The sequence below is a fragment of the Myripristis murdjan genome, chromosome 5, assembly GCF_902150065.1.
Source record: "Myripristis murdjan chromosome 5, fMyrMur1.1, whole genome shotgun sequence".
NCBI lineage: Eukaryota > Metazoa > Chordata > Actinopteri > Holocentriformes > Holocentridae > Myripristis > Myripristis murdjan.
In genome coordinates, this window is record NC_043984.1 from 19,339,519 (window position 1) to 19,363,261 (window position 23,743).

The 23,743-nt window shown below is 39.9% G+C and overlaps 1 protein-coding gene across 1 annotated transcript in view; it reads left to right on the forward strand.

Moving 5' to 3' along the window:
* The window catches only part of LOC115358878 (guanine nucleotide-binding protein G(i) subunit alpha-2-like), a 74,509-nt gene that overhangs the window by 41,614 nt on the left and 9,152 nt on the right, over positions 1 to 23,743 (forward strand). The window contains exons 2-4 of the mRNA XM_030050981.1: positions 8,160 to 8,202; positions 13,863 to 14,004; positions 20,593 to 20,753. Of these exons, the coding sequence (XP_029906841.1) occupies positions 8,160 to 8,202; positions 13,863 to 14,004; positions 20,593 to 20,753 (346 nt within the window). The remainder of the gene's footprint in view (positions 1 to 8,159; positions 8,203 to 13,862; positions 14,005 to 20,592; positions 20,754 to 23,743) is intronic.

Sequence of the window (23,743 nt, forward strand, 5' to 3'; positions counted from 1 at the left end):
GAACTTCAGGAAGAAATAAAAATTGGCCATTGACTTCAGCATACTAAAAAATGATCTCCCATTTCTGGTCATTAGAGAGAGTGGACACTTTTTAAGTTTATTGGGACTGCGACCTCTCATAGACTTAAGTGCAAAGGCTAGGTGACGTTTAATGAAAGAGCTGGCATCTAGCCAGTGTTTCTTGTCTGAACTTATTTTACAGTTTAACTGTATATGCTCCTTTTATAAACCAACCATGTTCCCTCGACCTGTTTCTCTTGCTGGTGATCTGCTGTAGCTGTCAGATGCAGCTGTCCTGCTGACTGAAAGGGAATGAAGCAGGGTGAGGGCCTGTTGTGAAGTGTTGCTGGTTGGAATAGTCCTGGCCTGAACATAAACAGTAGTGGCCCTGTGTTCACTGTGGGGCAACACACAGCTGCCTTTGTGTCCCACCAGCATGGGACATACTTTCTCAAAACATGCACACGTTTATTGATATGCACACACACACATATATACGTAGTCATAGCCAACTCTGTGCCATGTGAAGCAGGTCCATTTAAAAATGATGAGGCTGACTCCAGGGTGTTGATGCAATATACTGGCATTGCAGCCCTGTCAGTTATAGATCAGATTCACACTCAACTTTATTCATCCGCCATGTGGAAAATTTATGGATAAAGAAAACAGTTGGTGGTGTGAAGCCATTGATCCTCAGCTTTGGCTTGGGCCAGTGGGAAGTGGCCTTCAGTCTGCCCTCCTTTCATGTCTGGATTTGTCAGTTTCATCTTCCTTCAGTGAGTAACGCTCAGCCCTGGAGATGGAGTGAGCACGCCAAGACGTCTGCGAAAGTTTTGGCTGGCACATTTCCTTCTTCTCCGCAGCTTCAGGTTTCATCACTGGTCAGATGTGTGGGCTGATAAGCCTTCATAAGCTAGGCTAGGCGTCACTGTTCAAACTCAAGATGTGTGATTATTTGACACTAGCCTGGAACTTTTACAACCATATCAAATAAAGGGACGCAGCTGTTAAAAGATATCACCATTAACATTGCTGTAAAGCATCATGATTTTTTTTTAACCGTAAGAATTTCAGTAGCCATGGCATCATCTCTATCTGCAGAGATACCATTCTCAGGAATGGGAGTTTTGTGGTGTCTGGCATTACTTTGCATACATTCTAATCTGTATTACTGAAATGGTTACCTTATTTAGGCTAAGTATAAATGATTAACCTATATGCCAACAGTAAGTCTTAACTATTTTTTTAAAATTTGTTTTCAGAGTTATCATTATTATTTCTCTGTAAAATCCAGCTTCTGTAACTTCTGAAAGGCAGCGACTACTACTAGCATTTAAATATGTTTTTCACTATACAGCACATTATTTATTTTACTTTTTTGCAGGGCCATAAGAAATGAAAAATATACATTAAAACCTATAAAATACTCCTTTTGATTTTTCACCACCCTTAGTTTTGTATTAAATTTATGCATAATAACTATAAAACCATTTTTTTCCCTTCACACTATAACTGTGCCACGAAAATTTCAAACTGCTGCATCCTTAATTGCAAGTCTTAGCTGGTGTGTAATTGATACAAGCAGCGTTTGCATAGCAGGGCACTTGGTATGAGTCATGGTAATGAATGGTCATGTTTTCCAGGCCTGGTCAGTTATCCAGCTATGAGCAGATGTTTAGGTGCTCGCTGCTTTACTTGCCTACCCTCTAATCAGGTTGGAGAGCTAATTACTGCTGATAGACTCTACCTACTCTGCAGCACGTTGCACCCAACCAGTGGAGTTTGAACCAGTCATCAGGCCTTTCTCTGTCTGGGAAAGCACTGGTAGATAACTGGAAATGTTTGTTTGTTTGTTTGTTTTGTTTTGATTTGTTTGTATTTCCCAAGAAAAAAATGTTTCAGCAAAGAGATAATCCTAATCATTCTCTCAGGGCCTTTGTAAAATGAAAGCTTATTGTTCAACAGAAGAAAAAGACTTCACACAGGAGAACACGTCACAAAACACCTCTCTTTGAGCTGTGGCTCAAACATTGCTGATACATGACACCTGAGTGAATCATTTGTCTGAGTTAGCTGGTGAAGTCCACCGAGCATTGGAGACGATCAGTGCAGAGAGTGAGTCCGTATGGCATTGAAACAATGCTATTATTCCTCATCCTGCCAAAGCTGCTGTCAGCTGACAGCCTGTGTTGAGTGGCTCACTCTCCCTCGAGGTTGTAATGCTCACACACATTTGGTCAAGTGATGGACTTAATAATATCTTGATAAACAATTAACACTTATGCTGAATAATTGTAACAAAGCCCTAATTCTCTCCGGTCCAATAGTAGTTGTATTTATTCATTATCAACTGGCCTCAAGCAGCTCTCTTCTCATTTCCAAACAAGGCTACATGCCCAATTACAGGTGTATTCCTTAGAGTCCTAATGAAGCACTGAGCGAAAAATCACTGGGTCCCATGTTGACTAGAAATATAAGAGGGAGTAATTTGCTGTATGGCCCATCTCACAGTTCAGTTAATGAAACCATCAGGTACCCTGGGGCAACAACACAAGATGCTTTCAATGTTACTTTACCCTATGGGATCAATGTATTCTCTCCATATTTACAATTAGTGGAGGTTGTATTAGTCGGTGATCTGTTGGGATTTTCTTCAACCTGTTTATGTTTTATAAGTACCCATGTAATGAGCATGGGGAATGTATCCACAAGGAGTCACTACCGATGCTGTGCAAGTCCATTTGAATTGAACATTAATGTGACTGTCAACTGACCTGATTGTTTCTCTGCTAATAACGCACACGGCCAGTGAATGCGGTCCATCCATTATGGACCAAGCCTTGGCTCCATCCTGCTGCAGCTGGACCCCATTAGTCCAGTGGGCTCCCTGGCATAGGTCCCCCACCTGGCACTCATCTCCATGTTGGTTATGCCTCTCTGCCAGTCACATTGTATCCCATTGGTAATCAGGCAATTTCCCGAGTCCTGCTGAGAGATTATACAAACTTCCCTGCTGCTGTCCTCCAGTACTACATACCTTCATGCTAATACCCCTCTCTGCCTCACACACACACACACACACACAAACACACTGTTACCTTTCGCTCTATTTCTGCATATTTTGTGTTTTATCAGTAACAGAACGTTGAAGTAATTGTGACAGATATTTAGATCCCTGCCGAACTCAAATGCAATTGGAAGCTTGAAACGGACTGTTCTCCCTTTTCCCTCTCTAGCTCTTTTTTTCTCATGTCTCTCTCAGTTTTAGAAACTCTAAGCCTCTGTCATGAGTCAAATACAACCACAACTTCTCCTGCATTGCCCAGTTGCTAGGCAGTGGATAGTGTTTATTTCCCTGCAAACTCTGGAAATTTCTTGGTGTGCTCATGGAGTCTGATCCCCTAGTGTCATGGGTATAATAGTTTAGTGTTTGTCATTGTATCTCTTTTAATTTTGTGTTTTGCTTTCAGTTCAACTTAAATTTTTACATCACTAAGTTAGTGTTTCAAAGTGACTTAAGGTCAGTTTACAGCTTTAGTTGTGGTTGAGATCAAGTTTTTGTTTTAGTTTTTAGTTTTTACTTCTCTGCTTTACTTACTTTTTACTTTTTACCTACTTTTATCATGCTCTATGTGTTTTGTATTAAAGAATGAACTCTCCTCACACACAATGTCCAAGAACATACTGACTGTGATACTCCAGATGGTTGGTTTCCACTGACATTGTGTGAGATCTGATGATTGTTTAAGTGTAACAATTCAGTGAGACCACCAGTTGAAGCACAGAAAGAAGCTCTGTCTGCTCAACACTTAGTCATAAATTACTGTAAATTTATTTTATTTTCCAAATCCCATATATAGGAAATGTTAGTATAAATAGAGCATGTCCTTTGTGGTGTGTGTGTGTGTGTGTGTGTGTGTGTGTGTGTGTGTGTGTGTGTGTGTGTGTGTGTGTGTGTGTGTGTGTGTGTGTGTGTGTGTGTGTGTGTGTGTGTGTGTGTGTGTGTGTGTGTGTGTGTGTGTGTGTGTGTGTGTGTGTGTGTGGTCCATGCAGCTGCAGTGCTGCGCTGCCATAGTCCGGAGGGAGATATGGTGGTAATGCAGCATTAGCCGCAGATCAGACAAAGTCTGTTTTGTAGCTCCAGGATCAGTGCTATCAGTCCAGCTCTCAGCAGGCCTGAGGCTCCTGCCATAGCTTCTTCCATGGAACAGTCTGTAACATATTCCTACCCTGGCCTCAAGGGCAGTTTCCACACACATCACATCTGAGACCAAGACCAAAACATCTTTATGTGGTCCCTCAGCATAGCCCCAGTCCATGCTGCCTTGCTAAATTGGAGTGTGGTTCGCTTACATTCATTTTATGTAGATTCAGATAAGGTCTTGCCATTAACAACCAAGCGAAGAACTAACAAAAAGCGCATTGAGTCCCTGAAGAAAAAAAAAATCAGCTGTCTCATTAAACCCCACATGCATGTGCAATTCTTGTCAGCCTTTTACTGCCGGCTGGCAAGTATGAAATATTAAAGCCAAGTAGTGCACTGCAGGACTGTACTGTGCCTCTGCAGATGTGCATGCAGGTTGAAGTTATTGAGGTACTGATGCTGCACAGGCACAACACGAGTGTCATTACAGTGTGGTGTTCATCTTTATGGGAATGCACACAAAATCTAATTTTATATTCTATTTAACAATCTGTCATGCTTTCTGTTCTAGCAGGGGACACGTCAACATTTATTGTATATGTGAACCTCTTCATAGAGAAGTCATTTTCATGTGTAATGAGGAACATATCGTAGCTAATGGGCAGAACTTTGGCTGCATTTCACAGATACGTGCTCACAAATTCACTCATACTCTTAATCAAAGATTGTATAGAGCGTCTGCCAAAAGGTTAAGTGTTCTTATGTTACACATTAAACATAGCTACTGTGCCATCGTTAATGAAAATAGCAGCAGCACCCAGGTATGTTGAGGACTTTATTTCTCATTTCTGGCTCTTAGCAGCCTCAGGTTCATGGATCAACTTACAGGGCATGTTTACTGCTACCAACAGAGTGTGTCTGTGTGTGTGTGTGTGTGTGTGTGTGTGTGTGTGTGTGTGTGTGTGGAGAGACAGGCCTACTCCTCACTCGGCTCTGATTAGTCACATTGGTGTATTAACAGGTCTCTGAACTCTCAGTTCTGGCAGCTTGGCTCCACACACACATACCTGTGGCTGAGCCTCACAGGCTCCAGGGACAAACTCTGTCATGTCTGTCTAGCTGTGTCTATCCCCCTGATTTCTCTTATAAATTCTTGGTTTTCTGAACCAATGCTGAATTCTGGTCAACAGTGACCGGAAAAACCATGTACCAGGGCTTTGTCCCGATCGCAGCGACCAGGGTTTGAATCCGACCTCAGGTCCTTTGCTGCATGTCATCCCCTCTCTCCCCTGCCTTTCCTGTCTGTCTCCACTGTGACTGTCAAATAAAAGCAGAAATGCCAAAAAAAAAAAATCTTAAAATGGATGTCTCAAACAACACCTTTGTATACTAGATAATTAGTATTAGTATATGTAGTGAATTTGGGCGCTGTCAAGAAATGGACATTGGGACACTGATGAGTGAGTGACTTGATTCAGGCTATCAGTTGCACATGATACTGACAGTAAATGTTAACATCAGCTTGATCAACATGTCACTTGATACTTTGTCACTCCTAAACGTCAACTAATATTAGCTAACCTAACTTATCAATCCACAAAGAGTTTGGTGTTGTTTCTGAAGTTTTGCTCCATAGCCATTCAATAAAAAGTATAGCTGATGTTTATGTTAATTAAGTGTTTTTTTAACTGAGAATAGTGTGCTTAGATGTTTGCTAGTTGATGGTGCATAATGTGGATTTTATAGGGAGCTTACTTTGCAGTGAACTGGGATGATTTTTATACTGGGACACGGTAAGAAATGGCTAACTCCCTGGGCATTTCACCTACTACGGAATTAGGGTGCAGTTTTACACACATCAGAGATCTTTTTTTTTTTTTTTTAAATACCAGTATAACATTTCTAGCCAGCTGAAAAGGAACCAGTACTTCTCTGAAAAACACATAGGATTTATTCATAACTATTATTCCACATGAAGGGGTTAGAGATGTGGCTACGGTTAGGGATAGGGAACAGTGCATGCACAGAATCTCCAACCATTTCCATTGTGTGTACATTGTGGAGCTACTTCACATTTTGTTCAGCAGAGAATCCATTTACAATTTCAATTCACACTCAAGGCATACTGCCAGAGATAGCATTTCTTTATTTATTTCCCTTCTGCTGAACAATATGGACCACATACTGCACAGCGGATGGATGAGTGCTTCAGCACAGTGTGATTTGCCATCTACTTTGTGGGGGAAGTAGGTACTTACCATAAACATAAGGATGATAAGGACATTATAAATGGAGAATGCCAGAGGGTTTATGTGTGTCTGCGCCTAAATCGTGGTCATTGCAAAAACCAGTCACACTAGAACATTTGTACAATTAGGGAAGGAATACTGTTGTTTTTTGTTGGTCATCTGTTCAGTTCTTTAAAAAGACACTTCTCCCACACATCAGCATGCAATAAGGAACTTGGTGAATCCTTAGACAGTGTGGTGCATGCTCACTCAAATGGGCTTTATTTTCAGGCAGGCTGTATGTCAGAGTTTGGGTTGACAGCTGTCTGTAGAAGCTAACCTAGCCCAGTCCTGCTCAGGGTTTTCACTGGGCATGTGCGTGCTGCATGCAGTGTATTTCGAGGGTCATCCCAGGAAGACTTCACCCTAGGCGAGCATGTGTGGAGAGTGCACTGACAGCCACCCCTGGGTGTGTGTGTGTGTGTGTGTGTGTGTGTGTGTAGTGTACTCAGATTCCTTGTGGCAGATGAGCTCTCTCCTTTCGCCTCGGGTTGTTAGAATGAATACAGCCGTGGATAAGAAAAGCCCATATCCAGTTGGTGTAAGCATTCAGATGTTTCCATTAAAAATTGGAGCTGTGACACAGTGCCTTGTTTCTAAAGTAGAGGAGGGGGTAAGGGTGCTAGGTGGTGAGGATTTCAGAATTTTGAGTTCCTCGAGAGGCCGAAGCTCAGCACACTGTTGGCTTTGAAGAATTACTTTCACAGGAAACGATGACAGGATGATGCACTAAAGTAGGCCTTTCAGGCTAAAGATGGACAGGAGTGTTGGATTGTAACTGAAGAGGCATGAGACTTGGTAGGGTAGAGGAAGAGAGGAAAAGTAGCAACAACCTCTTTTCCACAGCAGGAATTATCCCCAGAACACAGCAACTCTTTTGACGAACCAGAAACCCTTATCCCTCTTTCCACCACAGGAACTAGGCTACCCTCTCTTTTTGCCATTAGTGTTGATTTTGCCCGTGCAAGCGAGATAGTACTCCTTGAGTTCCCTTAGTACTCTCGGGGTGGAGTTTTAGCTTTGAACATCCCTAACTGGTTAAAAATTTGATGGAGGCAGATCAAAAGTATCCTACTCACTCACCCATTGTTAAAAAACATAGTACACGATCACAAGCACAAATTATTGAAAGATCACTCTGTCAAGACATTGCTCAGCTAGTTATTGGGAGAGAAACACATCATTGGTCTCTGTTTGTGACTGCGCCATGTCACATGCCAGGTAATCTCCATTACTTTACATAGAAACCAGTTTCATCTTTTCAGCTCTTTTCTAGCAACTTCATGTCAGTTTTGACCTCAGTGTGATTGTTCTCCAGAACTAAATGCAACATCACAGCAGCACAGCAGAAAATAATAATCAGCAGAACGAAGGCTTCAGAATCTTCCATGTTTTTTGTTTTGCTGTTTTCACTTGAAGGCAGAGTGACTAAACACCTCATTTGCTATACATTCACTGTTCTCTGATTTCAGCAGAAGCACAAACACACAAACACTTAGGGAACTTGCTTTGGCCCTGGAACCCTCTTTTGGAGGAAAGGGGTCATTATGAATTAGGATGAGGAGGAGGACTGGGATCTTTTACAGCTCAAAGGGAGGGCTGAGGCGCAAGGGGAGGGCAGCAAGACAAGGGTCCAGATGTGAGGCGGCCTTGCCGGCTGCCTGTTTACATTTCTCAGTCAACAGGAGCATATTTTTAACCTCTGCCTGTTTTTGTTCTCTCTGCAGGTGCTGGGGAGTCAGGGAAGAGCACCATTGTGAAGCAGATGAAGTGAGTGATTTGTCATTGTTTTAGTGTTCCTCCCATCACAGCTGACGAATTAACACACTGTTGCAGCAAGAGTGAAATTTCTTTGCCATCATAAGTAAATGGATACAGAATAATTGAAAACAAAGCTGCAGGTTGATCATCTAATGTAATTGCTTTGTGATTCAATATATGGTTTTCCAGTATTTGTAATTTGCATACAGTAAATCTAAATTTTGTTTTGAATTGGTCATGGATGTGTGTTATGTATTAGGAATTTATTATGTATTAAATATTAAGAGCCACAAATGTTTGTATTGTTTGTATAAATGTGATTGTTGTCTCTAGGGTTTTTGAAAGACGAGCCAATGTACAAAATATTATGGAGAAGTATAGTATGTGATAGCTGCATATTGGGAGAAAATCAATAAATAAATAAATATTTAAAAAAATAAAAAATAGACATTAAATTTGATTAAATTCAAGGCCTAATGAAATATGTCCATGTTAGAACATTTACACATTTTTCAGTATTAAAGATAAAGGTAGCTCATAAAAATAAATTTAAACAATACCAGAGTATGGCCAAGTACTAAGTTACTATTTATTTTATTTGCTAACCAAAAATATTTCTGACGTGTTTTGGCCTATACAGCCTTCATCAAAGTTTTGGTATGTTTTTGGATGTGTTACATTTATCTTTAATGTACGTTGTTTTTTGGGCTGAACACTCCAGAACAAGGCTCTCCTTGTTGATGCCGACATCGATCTACCCTTCAATCACAGTCTTTTAGTACTTTGATGTATGAAAGATTACAGTCAAAAACAGTTCAGCTGAGAATAGGCACACAAGAATAGATGGCACCCTTAGCTCCAGTAGGCACCTCTTGATGAACAAATAGTCAAAATTTTATCAAACTCACAATATGACCAAGTGCAATATCCAAATCGCAGGCGCTACAGTTTTTTTGATAAGATAAAATGTGTGTCAAAACATTGTTGTAAGTAAAGTATTATGGTGCTGTGGAGATGCCCTGGCCAACAAATTGTTTTCCAGATGTAAGAAAATATGTGTTTGGTACAGACCCCACCAAAAATCACACCATAATCATTTAAATAGTTTTTTCACTGAAAATCAAAAATCATATGAAAATCACCATTAAATGAAAATCATATCACAATTTGCAGTATCTGTAAAATGAGTCACATGTTTTTGCTTTTTTTACTGTATCGTTAAGTCCTACATTTGATCTATAAGAAATGTAGCAAAGTTCATTTGAAAGATCATTTTTCCTCAGCTCAGTCTCATCACCCATTGGCTATTGCCTGATGACAATTTCAGCCTCTGGCGGTGAAGGCAATTTTTTTTTTTTTTGTTTTTGTTTTTGTTTTAATGTTTCCATTTTGTTGATTACACAACTCAAACATTTCTCCACACGATACACAAACATGGATACTTTTTGTAGGTGTTTTAGGTCCAGATAACATTTCTGTCAGTGCGTTCGGCCTCTTTTGCTCCCCACAGAGACTGTGAACTTTCATAAAACCACTCAGTCCACAAATAGAAACGGAAATGGAAACCAGAATACTGCGATACCAGAATCTTGTCCTTCACCTACAGTCTCTATATATGTATATAGACAGTCTATTCATAGAGACTATCCTCAGCTTTACCCAAATGCATGTGAACAGGAAATCAAAATGGTTTTGAAAATCATATTAACAGTTATGTCGGTGTTAGATCGAGGCAGATGGCCACCCACCCTGAGCCGGGTTCTGCTCCAGAATTGATTTTGGCCCTGTTAAAAGGGTTTTTCCTCACCACTGTCACCCTTTGCTTGCTCTTGAGAGAGATTTCGGTCCATGGATTTGGCCAGTATCTGTTGGGTTTCTGTAAAGCGCCTTGAGATAAATTTTGTTATGATTCAACTCTATACAAATAAAATTGAATTGAATAGATCAAAATTTAAGGAATCAGGCAGGTGGAGGCTGCCAGTTTTCCACTGGTGCCTTAAGAATTTATTATTAAAAGATATCCATTTCTGCTCTGTTAGGAACACACACACACGCACACACGCGCGCGCACACACACACACACACACACACACACACACATACACACACACACACACACAGGCCATCTATATCTTTCTCTGCACTGCAGCTGATTTTGTATGGCCAGTGTCACTCCTCAGATAAATGCAATCTTCTTGCTGGCTGATAATGTGTGTAATGTATAGAGTTTGGCCCAGTTAGCTGGGCACTGCTTGGCTCAGGGCCAGCAGGCTGGAAAATAGGCCACTCTTATGCAGACAATTCTCGGTTAACGTTTAGCCAGATTTTCAGTGCCTTTATGTTGCTAAGTGCTTGATCAGATAGATTGGGATGTGTAGTCACTGCAGAGAACACAGATGTCTTTAATATAATATCAAATACATTGTGTTGTGTAAGCAGACTACAGGTCATTATCCAGTGCTACACAACACATATATTCATTCACATGAGCCATCTGAGCACTTCTGGGGTACAGCTAATTCACTAATGCTGCTACCATTCTTGCATTACAATCATTAATTCTAACAATTTTCCAGTCTGTTGACAGCTGGGATAGCTTAATATGGACAAGTCAACACAGCCAGTGGCAGAGTAATAAAATAACAAAATAGCTTTTTAGATGTGGTTCACTGACAACCTACAAATACATGGCTTACTTGGGAATCTATGAGCAGGAGGGACTTTTTGCACTACGTTTGCGTTTTTCTCCTGTTGTCATTCTAACTAGCCGAGCCTGTCCTTGTGTGTTTATGTAAATATGAGTGACATCTCCCCATTCTTGCTTGTGTTCTCCTCCCCTGTCCCTGAATCTTGGGTAAAGAGGATAGGGTTAAATCTGCATGTGCACAGCTGATAGTTTTGAATATGCAGTTCCTGCTGTCCCTGTCGCAGCTGAAACCACTCTCACAAATCACTCAAACACGCTGCACTATAAATCCCAGTCTCACAAATGTGTGTATTCATGAACACGTATACATGTTGCCATTGCCTGAAATAGCTTAAGAAAACACACACACACACACACAGTTAGACACACAAACACACACACACACACACTCACTTAGAGGCTTAACTTAAACTTAAATACTTTAAACATACACTATGCAAAGCAAGCCGTGGGTCGATTTAAGTGACGACATTTAGGATCAAGTGACAAAATGAAAACACAATCTTTCACATGACTACCATGCGCCAGTAAAAATAAGGGCTTGGACAGTTAGCCGCATAAACTATTCATTTTTGTTTTTCTGTTTGTTTGTTTGTTTGTTTGTTTTTGTTTGTTTATGGCACTGCATTTTAAGTAAATAAAATATTTAAATAAATGCATATCAGAATTTCCAAATTATTCTATGATTAGAAGATATTTTAAGATAAAGCTGTGATTACCAGATTTTTTTTTTTTTAAAGATATTATTAGATGATATTCTATAACTATTTTTTAAGCATATACAAAATGGAGAGCATAAAGACTTATTCATAAAAACAAGAGATTACATAAAAATAGTCAATGATAAGTAAGTCAGTAAAAGTCAATAATAGATAAAGCAAAGATTAAAAATCCAGTTGTTTCAAAAATAAGAAGGAATTTAAAAGACTAACCTCATTTAGTTAGCCTGAGCTCCTCAGGCCACTTGCTCCACAGTTTAAAGGCCCTAATGAGAAATCCTCTGCCCTCTTTGGCCTGGAGTCTGGTTTCCATTCTGTTGTATATACAAATGTTTTATTCTGGGTGCATCTTAATTATAAGCTGGGCAAGGAAAATATTTCACATGATATCACAGAAGCTATTTGTGTTTTTTAAGTGTGATTGCAAAAAATCACATGGTAGTCATATTTAGAAGTGGCAGTACCAATGATAAGCTTTCATTTCAGCCCAGTCATATGTTATACCCATGTTTAAAAAACAAAACAAAAAAAAAAAACAAAACAAACAAAAAAAAAAATTCCTAATACACACTAGACTTGTAAGTCATGCTTCAAACACAATTATGAAATATTTAGATGGATAGGAAGAAGGTCGCAGGGGGTGTAGGATATAGTTGCAGCTGTGTTAAAAATTCATATGACAGTGACATATTTAATGCTGGTCCGATACAACTTATCCTTAAATAAGTAAAATCTGCAGAGAGACAGGCACTTCAGCCTCAAAAAACACACGCCCCTGGTACTCTCAAACACAATGTGTGTTTAGAAACGATAATTTTGTTGGTATGAGTATCTTCACAGTCTCATATTTTGTACTTAACTGTAAGGGAACAATATTATCCACAGAATTCAATTAGAAAGAATCAGACAAGCAGGAATACCTGCAGCAATATGAAAAGTTGTTTGTTTTGCTAAATTTCCTAAAGGAGTAAATCCATATATTTTACACCTGGTACTCAGCAGTCCTGTGTGCTTGTCTCAGCACACAGCACACAAATATGCCTTCAAGCCACAAATATTATTTTATCTGTTACCATTATATGAAATAGTTTCGAGTGGGGTAGAACAAATGCTCAACTTCTGAGTACTGACTGTCCAGTAACACCTTTTCAAATTACCTCTACCCAGAACACATGGCAGTCCTGATGTTAGTATTGAATTAAATCTTTATTTGAAAAGCACTTTTTTGAAACAAAGTTTACTTTGTACTTCACAATCAGAAACAACACAAAAAAGTTTTTTCACTGATTTTTTTTTTTTTTTTTTTTTTTTTTTTTTTCCGGTGCCAAATGGCAAACCACTTTGTGGAAATTCAATCCTTTTTGGCTGTGTTCCTGTGCCACAGTGGGCACACTTTCATTTCAGTGCAGTCCCATTCAACACAGCACACAACAAATGAGCATCCTGGCTGTGTGACTCTGTCCTCAGGGCTTTGACGGGGCAGGGGGGACATTTCTCTTTGGTTTTCAGCCCAGCAGCTCCTTTCTCAACCTTTTGCTTTATCAGCTGTGTGCTTCTTTCTCCCTCTCTCTGCCCCCAGCTCCAAACTCCTGTAAATATTTGTTTTAGTGTCCTCTAGCCGAGAGGCGTGAAAAGGCCTGAGTTGCCCCCTGTACCTCAACCCAGCAGTATTCATAAATCTGAATGTTGGGCTAGGCCATCTTTGAATCTCATAAAAATGCCCGTGAGTGCCCATGTTGATCATCTGATAAGAGAATGTACCACTTGTTAAGGCCGAGTCCTGATCGCAGCATCCTGGGTTTGAATCTGACCTCAGGCCATTTGCTGCATGTCATACCCTCTCTCTTCCCTGTCTTTCTTGACGCTCTCTCTCTGTCACTGTAAAATAAAGCAGAATTGTCAAAAAAAAAGTAATCTTACAAAAAAAAATGCCCCTGAAAGAGTTCACCACATTGTATCAAATTATAGACAACAGGACCATAATTTTCCAAGTGAGAAATGTTATTTGGCAAAATAATCCACTGTATAATGTCACAACGGAATCTGTTGCCAAACAACAAAGAAATAGCACATTTGTCAGTTCTAGGTTATCCATCGAGAGCAACATAAGTGCAGTGTTTATTTAGCTTTTTCTCCCATATGCATTTTTAATTGTCATTTGTTGTGATTCCAATGTAGATTACACATTGATCCCTTTTCTCTTACTATCCTGCACTCTTCCTCCCTCTCCCCTCTGCCTTCAGGATCATCCATGAGGATGGCTACTCAGAAGACGAGTGTAAGCAGTACAGAGCTGTCGTCTACAGCAACACAATCCAGTCCATCATGGCCATCATCAAAGCCATGGCCAACCTCAAGATCGACTATGATGACACTGCTAGAGCGGTAGGTTTCTGACAACAAACATACACTTAAACACAAAAACACATCTTGAAAATGTATTTAGTTCCCACAGGATTTGAAACATGTAGTTTATCATGAAAAGAAACACTTGAGTAAACCTTTTAAAGTGTAGTGCAGTGTACCCACTTTCTGCTCCATAATGTAATCTCACCTCATTCCCATCAAAGACTTCTCCAGCCTTCATCTCAGCCCATCCTATCTGGGCTGATGGAGGTAAGGCTGCAGAAATTATGCTGCCCAAGTATTTCTCTTTTGAGTTCTGTGTGACAGTTTTTGCTCAGCAATCTACTCTGGGTAGCAGATGCTTAAAGATGCACTCCTGCAGTGCAATGTGTTTTCTGTGTGTGTGTGTGTGTGTGTGTGTGTGTGTGTGTGTATTTGTTCTGTTAAAGGCACCAGTGCAGAGCTGCCTTCGAACGCAGCACCACCCAGGGAGATAATAACAAAACAGAAATAAAATCCAGCAATTACTCATAGGAAGAAGGAAATAAAGTCTTTTTGCTGTGGCAGTTCCATTTCACAAATCTGATTTGTGTATTCTCTCTTCACAGATCATTTGAAAAGTATTTTTATTTTTTCTAATAAATTATGCTTGATTTGATCAAATACAGAGAGGTAGAGACGACGACAGAGAGGCTGACTTTTAGTCCAAAATAGTGCAACATGTCAGTTGAACATGATTCCATAGATGTGTAGAAACACAGATTGTTTCTTGTTAGACAATAAAATGTTTTACATGGGTGACGTGTAATTGCTGGAATTTCTATAGGCTGAGTTAGTACATGCAACTAAAAGCATGTATTGAACAAGCAAGACTGTTCAAAGTAAATGAGAGTATTTGTTTCATGTTTGGCTCCATTTTCCCACCAAATTTCACTCTTCGTGGATGACCTTCATTCTTGACTGTTTGGACAAACAAAACTTCATGTGGGAAGAGAGCTTTTTCACTGCCCGGTGTGTGTCAAAATTGGTTTAGATGAGGTTGTTAGCTTTGCATGACAAATTCTGCACGACACATTGTAGGTCTGGCAGAGTGTCATGAATTAATTTACAATTTGAGCTCGATCTTTCCACACAGCTTTAGTTGTCCTCAGAGAGCCTTGAGTATCCTGGACCATTTCACAGATTTCAATCAACATAAGATGTATTTCTCACATAGCCAGAGGGGACGCACGCAGTATTGAGCAGTGTTGCAGAATTCACCATGTGACTGAGCTGTTGTGTCTGTTTCTACGTTTCAGGGAGTTTGAGCAGCAATGTTCTCTTTATTTACTTGGAGAAAGAATAAGTTGCCTTTGTTGTTGGCCAAACATGTCAGTCACTGAAAGTTATTAGTAGTGTGTAAAGACAGTATATTGTCAGTTCTGCTGCTGAAGGCTGTTATTTCTAGCTCCTCTTTACATAGAGCACAAATAAACAGGCCTGCCCTCCACACACATACACAGCTTTGCCACATTACCTACTTATTCATCAGTTCAGGTAAGCGTAGGCCAGACTCCCTAGATTGCTCCAGTCATGCCTGATGGGGGACAACTTTGAAAAAGAATGAAAAGGGAAGTCTGAACATTGAGATTGCTGGGAGACAGTCACCTGCTAAACTGCCCGGTACTGATGACTATGCTGTAGTCGAATTACAGTGTTGGTTCATGTCTTTCTGTCATTATATCATAATCTGCAGTATTAATTGTTAAAGTGACTTCTCTTCCAGTCCATCCCATTTTGCTTCCTGATTAAGCTAAGATCTCAGTGGTGAGTCAAACACGTCACTCTACAACAGTCCATTAAAATATGAAAACACCTTGTGTGGCTTTGACTGCTCTTGAGTCATGAGGAAGGCCAACCACTCAAACACTTTCACACTACAGGATCATGACTGTCAGTATTGAGTGGCCTACATATTCCCCGACAACCCCACTTATGACACTCCCAGTCGCAACAGTCCAGTCACACTGACGATTGGTGTAAAAATGAGGTGTGACTTACCCTTCAGAATATTATACTACACACTATGAAGAATGACCGATTTTGATTTTTGACAACAAACTAGAAGGTTAATAAATGATATTCCAAGAGGAGCTTGGTTTGAATTTCACACAGCAAATAACTGGTGCATTATTATGCCGTTGCAGTGCCATGAAAAGTTAAGTTTATTACTTCTAGCACCCCATAATAATTAGATGGGAGCATGAGAGCCTGTAGAGACCCCCTTTCCAAACTGTTCAGTAAATTTTGGAAAATATCAATGATGATGAATATGTAGAAATAGATTATGGATCATCTCTGCCTCAGATCTGTCTCTGCCCCCACCCCTCTCACACCCCTCTCTTGTCTGCCTACCTGTGTGTCTGCTCAGCTCTCTAGACATGCTTGGCCATTTTACTCAACATACCAATGGTATGTAAGTGCAGACCTCCTCCCCTTGGTATTACACATGCTCTTTCACTCGGGTCATGTGCTGCACTGTAGGGGTCATATGGTTCTACATGACCACAGCCCAAGTGGTCACGTGGTGTGGGTGGTGCATCATCTGACTGCTTACTACAGGACGTCAGGGCCAAAGGTTTGGATGTTCTTTAGTTTGTAGATGGACTGTGCTTCCAGCCTCTGCAGCCACTGCACATGGACATTATGGTATATTATAAAACAAGATGCAAACACAATTCTGCACACTTGTCCAAGCCCTGAAAAATGGGCTCACCAGGGATAGGTCAGTGCTGTACTTAGAAAAAGGCACACTAATTAGCGCATGCAACTAGATTTCCATTAGCACTGCCAGATCTTTTTTAAGACACTGTTTTGATCGCCATGGCTCTTCCTTAGGTCGTGAGACTGGATTAATATCTTTGATGATAATGTCTTACTAAGGATCTAATTGCAAGCTCTATTCAATGTGAAGGAGATTTTTCGCGTTGTATGAATACTATAAAACAAGACTAGTCCTTTTGCACACCTGTGGAGTAGGTCGACAGCAGAGATGACGGTGCTAATAGGTAGATGGATAGATAGGTATACTTTATTCATCCCAAACTGGGAAATTCCCAAATGTATAACAAATGTATAACAATAATAATGTATAAAAAGACTCTAGCACACTGCCTTGGACATATTTATTGCAATGTTTTGGACATCAAACCCTCATCAGCCACAGAATCTTTTTAAAGGTACATGATTTTTTTTTTTTTTTAAATCTCCAAGTCTGAAGTAATGTCTGGGAGTCCTTCTGTGTACTTTTTTGTTTGATTTCACTGCACTTAATGCTAGAACCAAAATTTCCTTTAGTGTTATGCCTTTTAAGTTGACTGAAGGCCTGTTCTTATACTTATTCTCGACTCTTCCTGGTGTCCAATTTTTAAATAGTTTTTAAAACTTGCCTTCCTGGTTTCTTCAATAATCATAGTTGGTAACTTGTTCGACATTATGATGACTGTATACATTACAGATCTCCAGACTGCGTCTGTTCTGGGTTTTGGTTTAACTAGATAATCCCTAGTAGCCTGCCTGACAGTGTGACTATGATAGACTCACATAATGTGAGTACAGACAATTTGGTGGTTTACTATAACCAAGATTCCTAAAGAAACCCATTACTTAACCTCTCCTCTGCTCTGAGCCATGAGAGACTAGGAGATAGTGCAGTGTGAGCCTTGGGGCTTTACTCTGAGCTATGTGAAGCTTAGACAGATCGTTTTTGGCTGCAGAAGACGAGACTGCTGAGTAGTAATCAAGGTGAGATAAAACCTTGTGCCTGTGTCACTAGTACTGTAGAAGCAGGGGTAAGAAAAGACGAGCATCTTCATGATATACTTCAACACCATTTCCAACATGTGTCTCCCATGATAGCTACACATCAGGTGTGCAGATTTGCCTCTTGACCCTGTCCAGTATCTGAGCCTTTGAATTATATGCACAGCTGAAAATCATTACTAGTGGCTGCACTAAAGCAAAGTAATTTAGTTCCCACCATCATTTTCATGTCAATATAAACCGCTCCAAAAATAGTATTTGCTACCAGATACTGTCCCAAAGTTTTGCGTAATAGAAAACCAAAAAAAGCGCACAGAGCTTCAGGCGAGTAGAGTAGATACCATGTAATGGAAAAGGGCCCAAAGATAGCTATTTGTCAATCATCTCTGTCAGCACTGTGCACATAGAGTAATCTGCCTGTTGGACATGCTGGAAATCAGAGTTTAATTCATTAAGTGAAAAATAATGTAGTATCTGATCAAGAACAATGTTTTTCCATTAGCTTGCTCAACACTGGAAGAATACTAATTGATCTGTCACTGGCGGCTGAGATACTCTTTTGTTTTTTGGTAGAGGTTCAACCCTGGTAGAGTCCCAAATCTGGGGGAATAGCCCCTCTTTCACACTCAAATTGGAAAATATGGCATATTGGCAATGAAATTATATTTAAAACAAATTCAGGTCACTGTCCATGCGAATTATCCATACCAGCTGGTTTGTCTTTATTTACCCAGAAAATAGTTTTTCCACCATTCCAATTTCTATAAGTTGAAACGACACACCCCCACCACTAGGGGAGCCCATCTCCTTTCTTGACTTATCAACCTAACCTGTGGGTTATTGTCAGAGTACTGAAGGGTCATAGTACTTTGCAGTCTGTTCTTCTTGACAGTCCACATAAAGCCAGGCTGTGTTTATCACAGACCTTAATTACTACCACATTGTACACAGTAAAGGGCTGCTGACACCCACCCTTCTCTGATTCAAAACTCCTGTATCATTAAGCAGTACCTTTATGGAGGGGAAACACAGGCATAGGTTAACCAACACACGTAAGTCAGCTCTTGCCAGCTGACGCATTTCTGTAAGCCCTTGTCTCATGTCAAGGCGTGAGGGGTCAGAGGATGGGTGTGGGCGGTATGATGAAGCTAATGGGAGTTGCAGAGGATGCCCTTCTCATGCTCCATGTGCATGTGGTTGCAACTCCACAATAGTGTTTGTTTACACATAAATCCACATCACTGCTACTGACACTGTTATTCTTACTCTCTCAATCCCTCCTGGGTTTCTGTCTACATGTAATTAACCCTGTTCTAATAGACTGCTTTTGAGATGATAGGAGAAAATAGTCCTCACCTTGGTGACCATCTGTGCCAACAATGATTTATGGGCTACAGCTCAAATAGCCAAATATACAATGCATTTCAAGACTGAGCATAGCAGTTCCTCCTAAATGGATTGCATAGTAGGATGGCCTTATGTCTACATAAATGGGTGCATTACCATAATGTCTCAGGTTTGTTCAGTCACTACTGTGTTGTTCCTCAGCAACCATCTGTGCTGTCAAACTTTCTTTGAACAAGACACTGAGCCCCTAGACAGGAAAAGCTACAGTGGTCAATTTCTGAACCCCCTAGTATCGTAAAACTGGCATGGAGATTGCACTGAGATATAATTATACCAACCAACGTCCCCAGGTACAGCCCACCATACTGCCATTTGCCCCAGGCATTTTGTCTAAGTCAGCTTGAGTCTAAGCTCCTCCCACCTCCCTCACCTTATGAGGGAGTCTTGTCCCAATGGTAGACTCTGAAAAGTGAAGAAACTCTTCTCTTTTCTCAACTTGTATACATTTATGAATTAATTCATAACAGGGCAGGGTTTGTTGGCCAGTTCTTTTTTAAAATACTGTCTCTGGTCTTACTATTTCTCTCTGTGTTACACATATTATTTTTGTTCTGTTCTACTACTGCCTCCCACTTGTCTCTTCCATGCTTCTTCAGACAAATCAGATATATTTTTTTATATGAAAAAAAAAATATTTTTTTTATTTCATTGTGGAAGCAACAAGCCCCTTGTTTTGAAATGGATGATTCAATGTTGTACTGTTGGTTCCCTTTACCAGCGGTTTCCAAGTAAGACACATCACACTAGCTCATTTTTAAAAGCACCAACAATTATCACAAGCACACACTCAATGCTCATGACAGCAGCCAGCCTGTATGTTGGCAAAGCAGCTAGCTGACCATCCCTCATCACGTCAGATTAATGTGTTGGCAAGACACACAAATGGGGAAAATTACCAGCCCCAGTCTTCACTGTGTTCTTATTTTATTTTATTTTATTTTATTTTTACTGATGGTACAGTCTTTAGAAAAACTGCTGTGACTGTTAGTTATGAGTACCTTATCAATGTATTTATACTATTGAATTTTATAGTTGTTAAAAGTTTTTCACACAAACAATCTGTTCCTTTGTTGTTTATTTTTCAGTGATTGTATTTCTGCATGAACTGTGAATGGCATAGATTTTCCTAAATATATGAAAACATTTATTTTTATCATTTATTTTTGTTATATTGCCTGCTGGACCATTAGGACTGGGCTTGGCGTATGCTATACATGCATATAAGAAACCGTAGAAATCCAGTCTGACCAAGAGAGAGTAAAAAAAAAAAAAAAAAAATGTTGAAGCTTGTAATTGTGTGCAGTCTTGCCAAGTCAAAAAAGTAATCAAGGTGTAAGATGGGCTGTTTCTTTTTTCAGTTTTTAAGACATCTGTCTAAGTGTGTGTGTGCCTGTGTGTGTGTGTTTGTTTCCCTGTCAGGATGATGCCCGCCAGTTGTTTGCCCTGTCAGCAGCGGCAGAGGAGCAGGGCATCCTGCCAGAGGACCTGTCCAACGTCATCCAACGACTGTGGGCTGACGGTGGTGTCCAGGGCTGCTTCGCACGGGCCCGCGAGTACCAACTCAACGACTCTGCAGCCTAGTGAGTGGCTCCCTCAGTCTGTATCGCTGAATATACACTATTAACATCAGGAGAGTCAACAAATAAGAGGATATACACACTTTCTCTTGGCTACATATTCTAAAACGTTCTGAAATGTGCACTAATGTTGTGGGTAGAAACAGAGCAGCCAGCTTCCTCAAATTATTGAACACTCACTTTTCCAACATTCCTCATCATCTGGTGAGAAGTAGTCACACCACTTCACTAATGGCATAATGTCAGGGTTTGGAAAATTCACGAAGAAGGTGCGGTGAGGAGAGAAAAAACATTGTTGGCTAGTTTAGTTCCTGTTTCCACTCTGAGGCACCAACATGTTCATATGTATCAGATGTTTTTTTTTTCTTTTAATGTTTTTATTTGCCTGCAAGCAAATTGCAGAAGGAGAGACAGTTGCATTTTCAATTGACAATCAGTGTTGGCGATTTATTTGATGGCTTCACATTACATTGATTATTTATAAGGGCAGTAAGCAATCAATAACTTTTGACCTCTATCGGAAACCATAACCTATGGTGCAGCTTACTCTGGTGTGTAGTTGGGTGTCTTTAAATTCCAATCAGCAAGGAGTTTTTGTTCAAAAACAAAGTGAGGCTGCTAAGTGAGTTTTGGAAGGAAGAAATCTCAGCCTCTTGGCCAAGTAAGTGTTGAGTCATTGGAATCAAATCCCTACAGATATATTAATAGTAATATTGTGCTATAAGACACTGAAAACCTTACTTATTGCTCATTTCATATCATGTGAGAACTGTGAATATGCTTTGATCTCAAAATTTAAATATGTAAGAGCAAATTTAAGAACTTTGCTACAGCTATCAGCTTTTCTTAATTTGGATTTCTGCTATGGCATGCACAAAATCTGGTGCTCACGACCACTCATGCAATCGTACAGCATGACCTGTTTGATTTATGTATCTTCATATCAGTACTTAACAGAAAGCACAGTTTTTACCTTTATATAGCTGCTTAGCCATGTATTACAGATTCAATCTTTACAGTCTGATGACTCACTGTAGCTTGTTTCCACCCATGAAAAAGCATAATTCTGCCAAAATGTTGCATCACAAGCCTTTATTATTTCACCTCAATTTCCATTTCCTTCCTCACTTGTCATTCAGAAATTATCACATCCTCATTTTGCCACAAACTATGTGCACAGATTGCAGTTGATGCTGCTCATAAACAGTTCACTTTATTAACAGTTCATACAGTGCATTGCAAAATTGTAGGCTATGCCCATGAAAACATTTTGCTGTGATTTGTCAGCTAATCACAGCAAGCTTGAAAGGGGTCATTTCAAAAATAAGAGCAAAATTATGCTGTATACATGTTTCATTGCCCAGTGTTATTTTCTTAAATGTTATTTTTTAAAATTGTGTGTGTGGCAAGCCCAGAGACACTGTGCTTATTGTTTTGAATTCCCCTTACATCTCCCATCAGTATCTTAAGGGGATCAAGAGGCCATGACACTGAGTGCTGTGTGCATTATTGCTTCATTGAGAAACCAATTGCTTTTGAAATTAGGGTGAGACTGGCTCTGAACTTCCAGGGATTTTCTCATGCGTAATTTTCTCCAAATCAGTTTTTGATGAGAGGTCTTTTTCATGAGATAATAAATTGAATCAGTCCAATCTGATGAGTTGATAAATGGAAGAATCCTTTTTGTAAAACATGCCTCATGCTAGGTTACCGAGAGAAGCTTTTAAAAATGGATGTTTTCTAGCTCAACTGAAATGCACAGCTATTTGTGGTAATACGGCATTCACATGAGCAATGTCAGTATGTATACATCTATGTATGTACATGTCAAAACAGTGTAGACTGTATATTAGTTCAGCCTGTTTTACAGGTTTTATAAGAGGGAGGAACTGAGAGCTGAATGTAAATTAACATCTCTTCTAACCACTTTCCTGACGTTTAAATATATACACCTGTTTCGCAATTGCAGAGTATTTGAGAGGTCCATGCAGACAGTATAAATGGTATTTCAACAGATAATTGTTGCAGCTTACCCATGTATGGGAGTCGGATGAAAAACACTGCGCTGATGTTTTCATACTAGGCTGAGTAAAGAGAGACCATTGGCTAAGAAAGCTGCAAAAGGCCTTGTAGAGGTACTTAAAGCTACACCTTGTGATTTTGCATGTTGGCAGACCCAAATAGCAGTGAGAGGTAACCTTTAAAACCTGAGGACCCAGATATTATGTAACATGATGTCGTTCACAAATAGTACACTCATGTTTACCAACAGAGACGTCCGGCTTTCTGTCGATGGAGCGCTAATTTGTTGCTGTGGTGGAGACAGATTAGTGTATAGCTTTTAAGTTTTGATTTTTCATTTCCTGTGTGTGAAGAATATTTCCCGCCAGTAGCCATATCGAACACTGTAATTTCGTTTGTGCCAGTAAGATGAATCTACAGGGTCTCAATTAGAGCTGATGGGATGCTCTTCTGTGTTGCAGCCCTGCTTCTTGATTTAGCCTGACAAGGCAGGTACATTATTACAAAAAAAAAAAAACAAAACAATCTTGCCTTGGGACTTAAATCTATTGAACTACAGAACAGACACACCTACTGTTGTCACTGTAACTTTTAAACTGCAGTTTACATCACTATAGATTTTTTTCCCTTTACAAGATCCATTTGGTTGCTCCTGTGGTTTAATGGGCAGAGCAGGATGTGTGAGCAGTCACTGTAAAACCACGATGTCCTCCACCCTGCCTCCAGAGCCTGGGCTCATCTTTCAGTTGGCACAAACAGTTGTCCAGTGAGGAGTTGGTCATGCTGCCCAAATATCTCTGTCTGCCTAATTCTGTTTCTCTATTTGTCTCTCTTTTTTCCCACCATTTCTCTCTGTCACCAAGCTCCTACCTCTTTACTTAAATAATCACTGAAATCTGTTTTTGTATCTCATATTGTTAAAGTCAAGCTCCACCCTAAAAAGCATCAACATCCTTTAAAAACAGGGATTA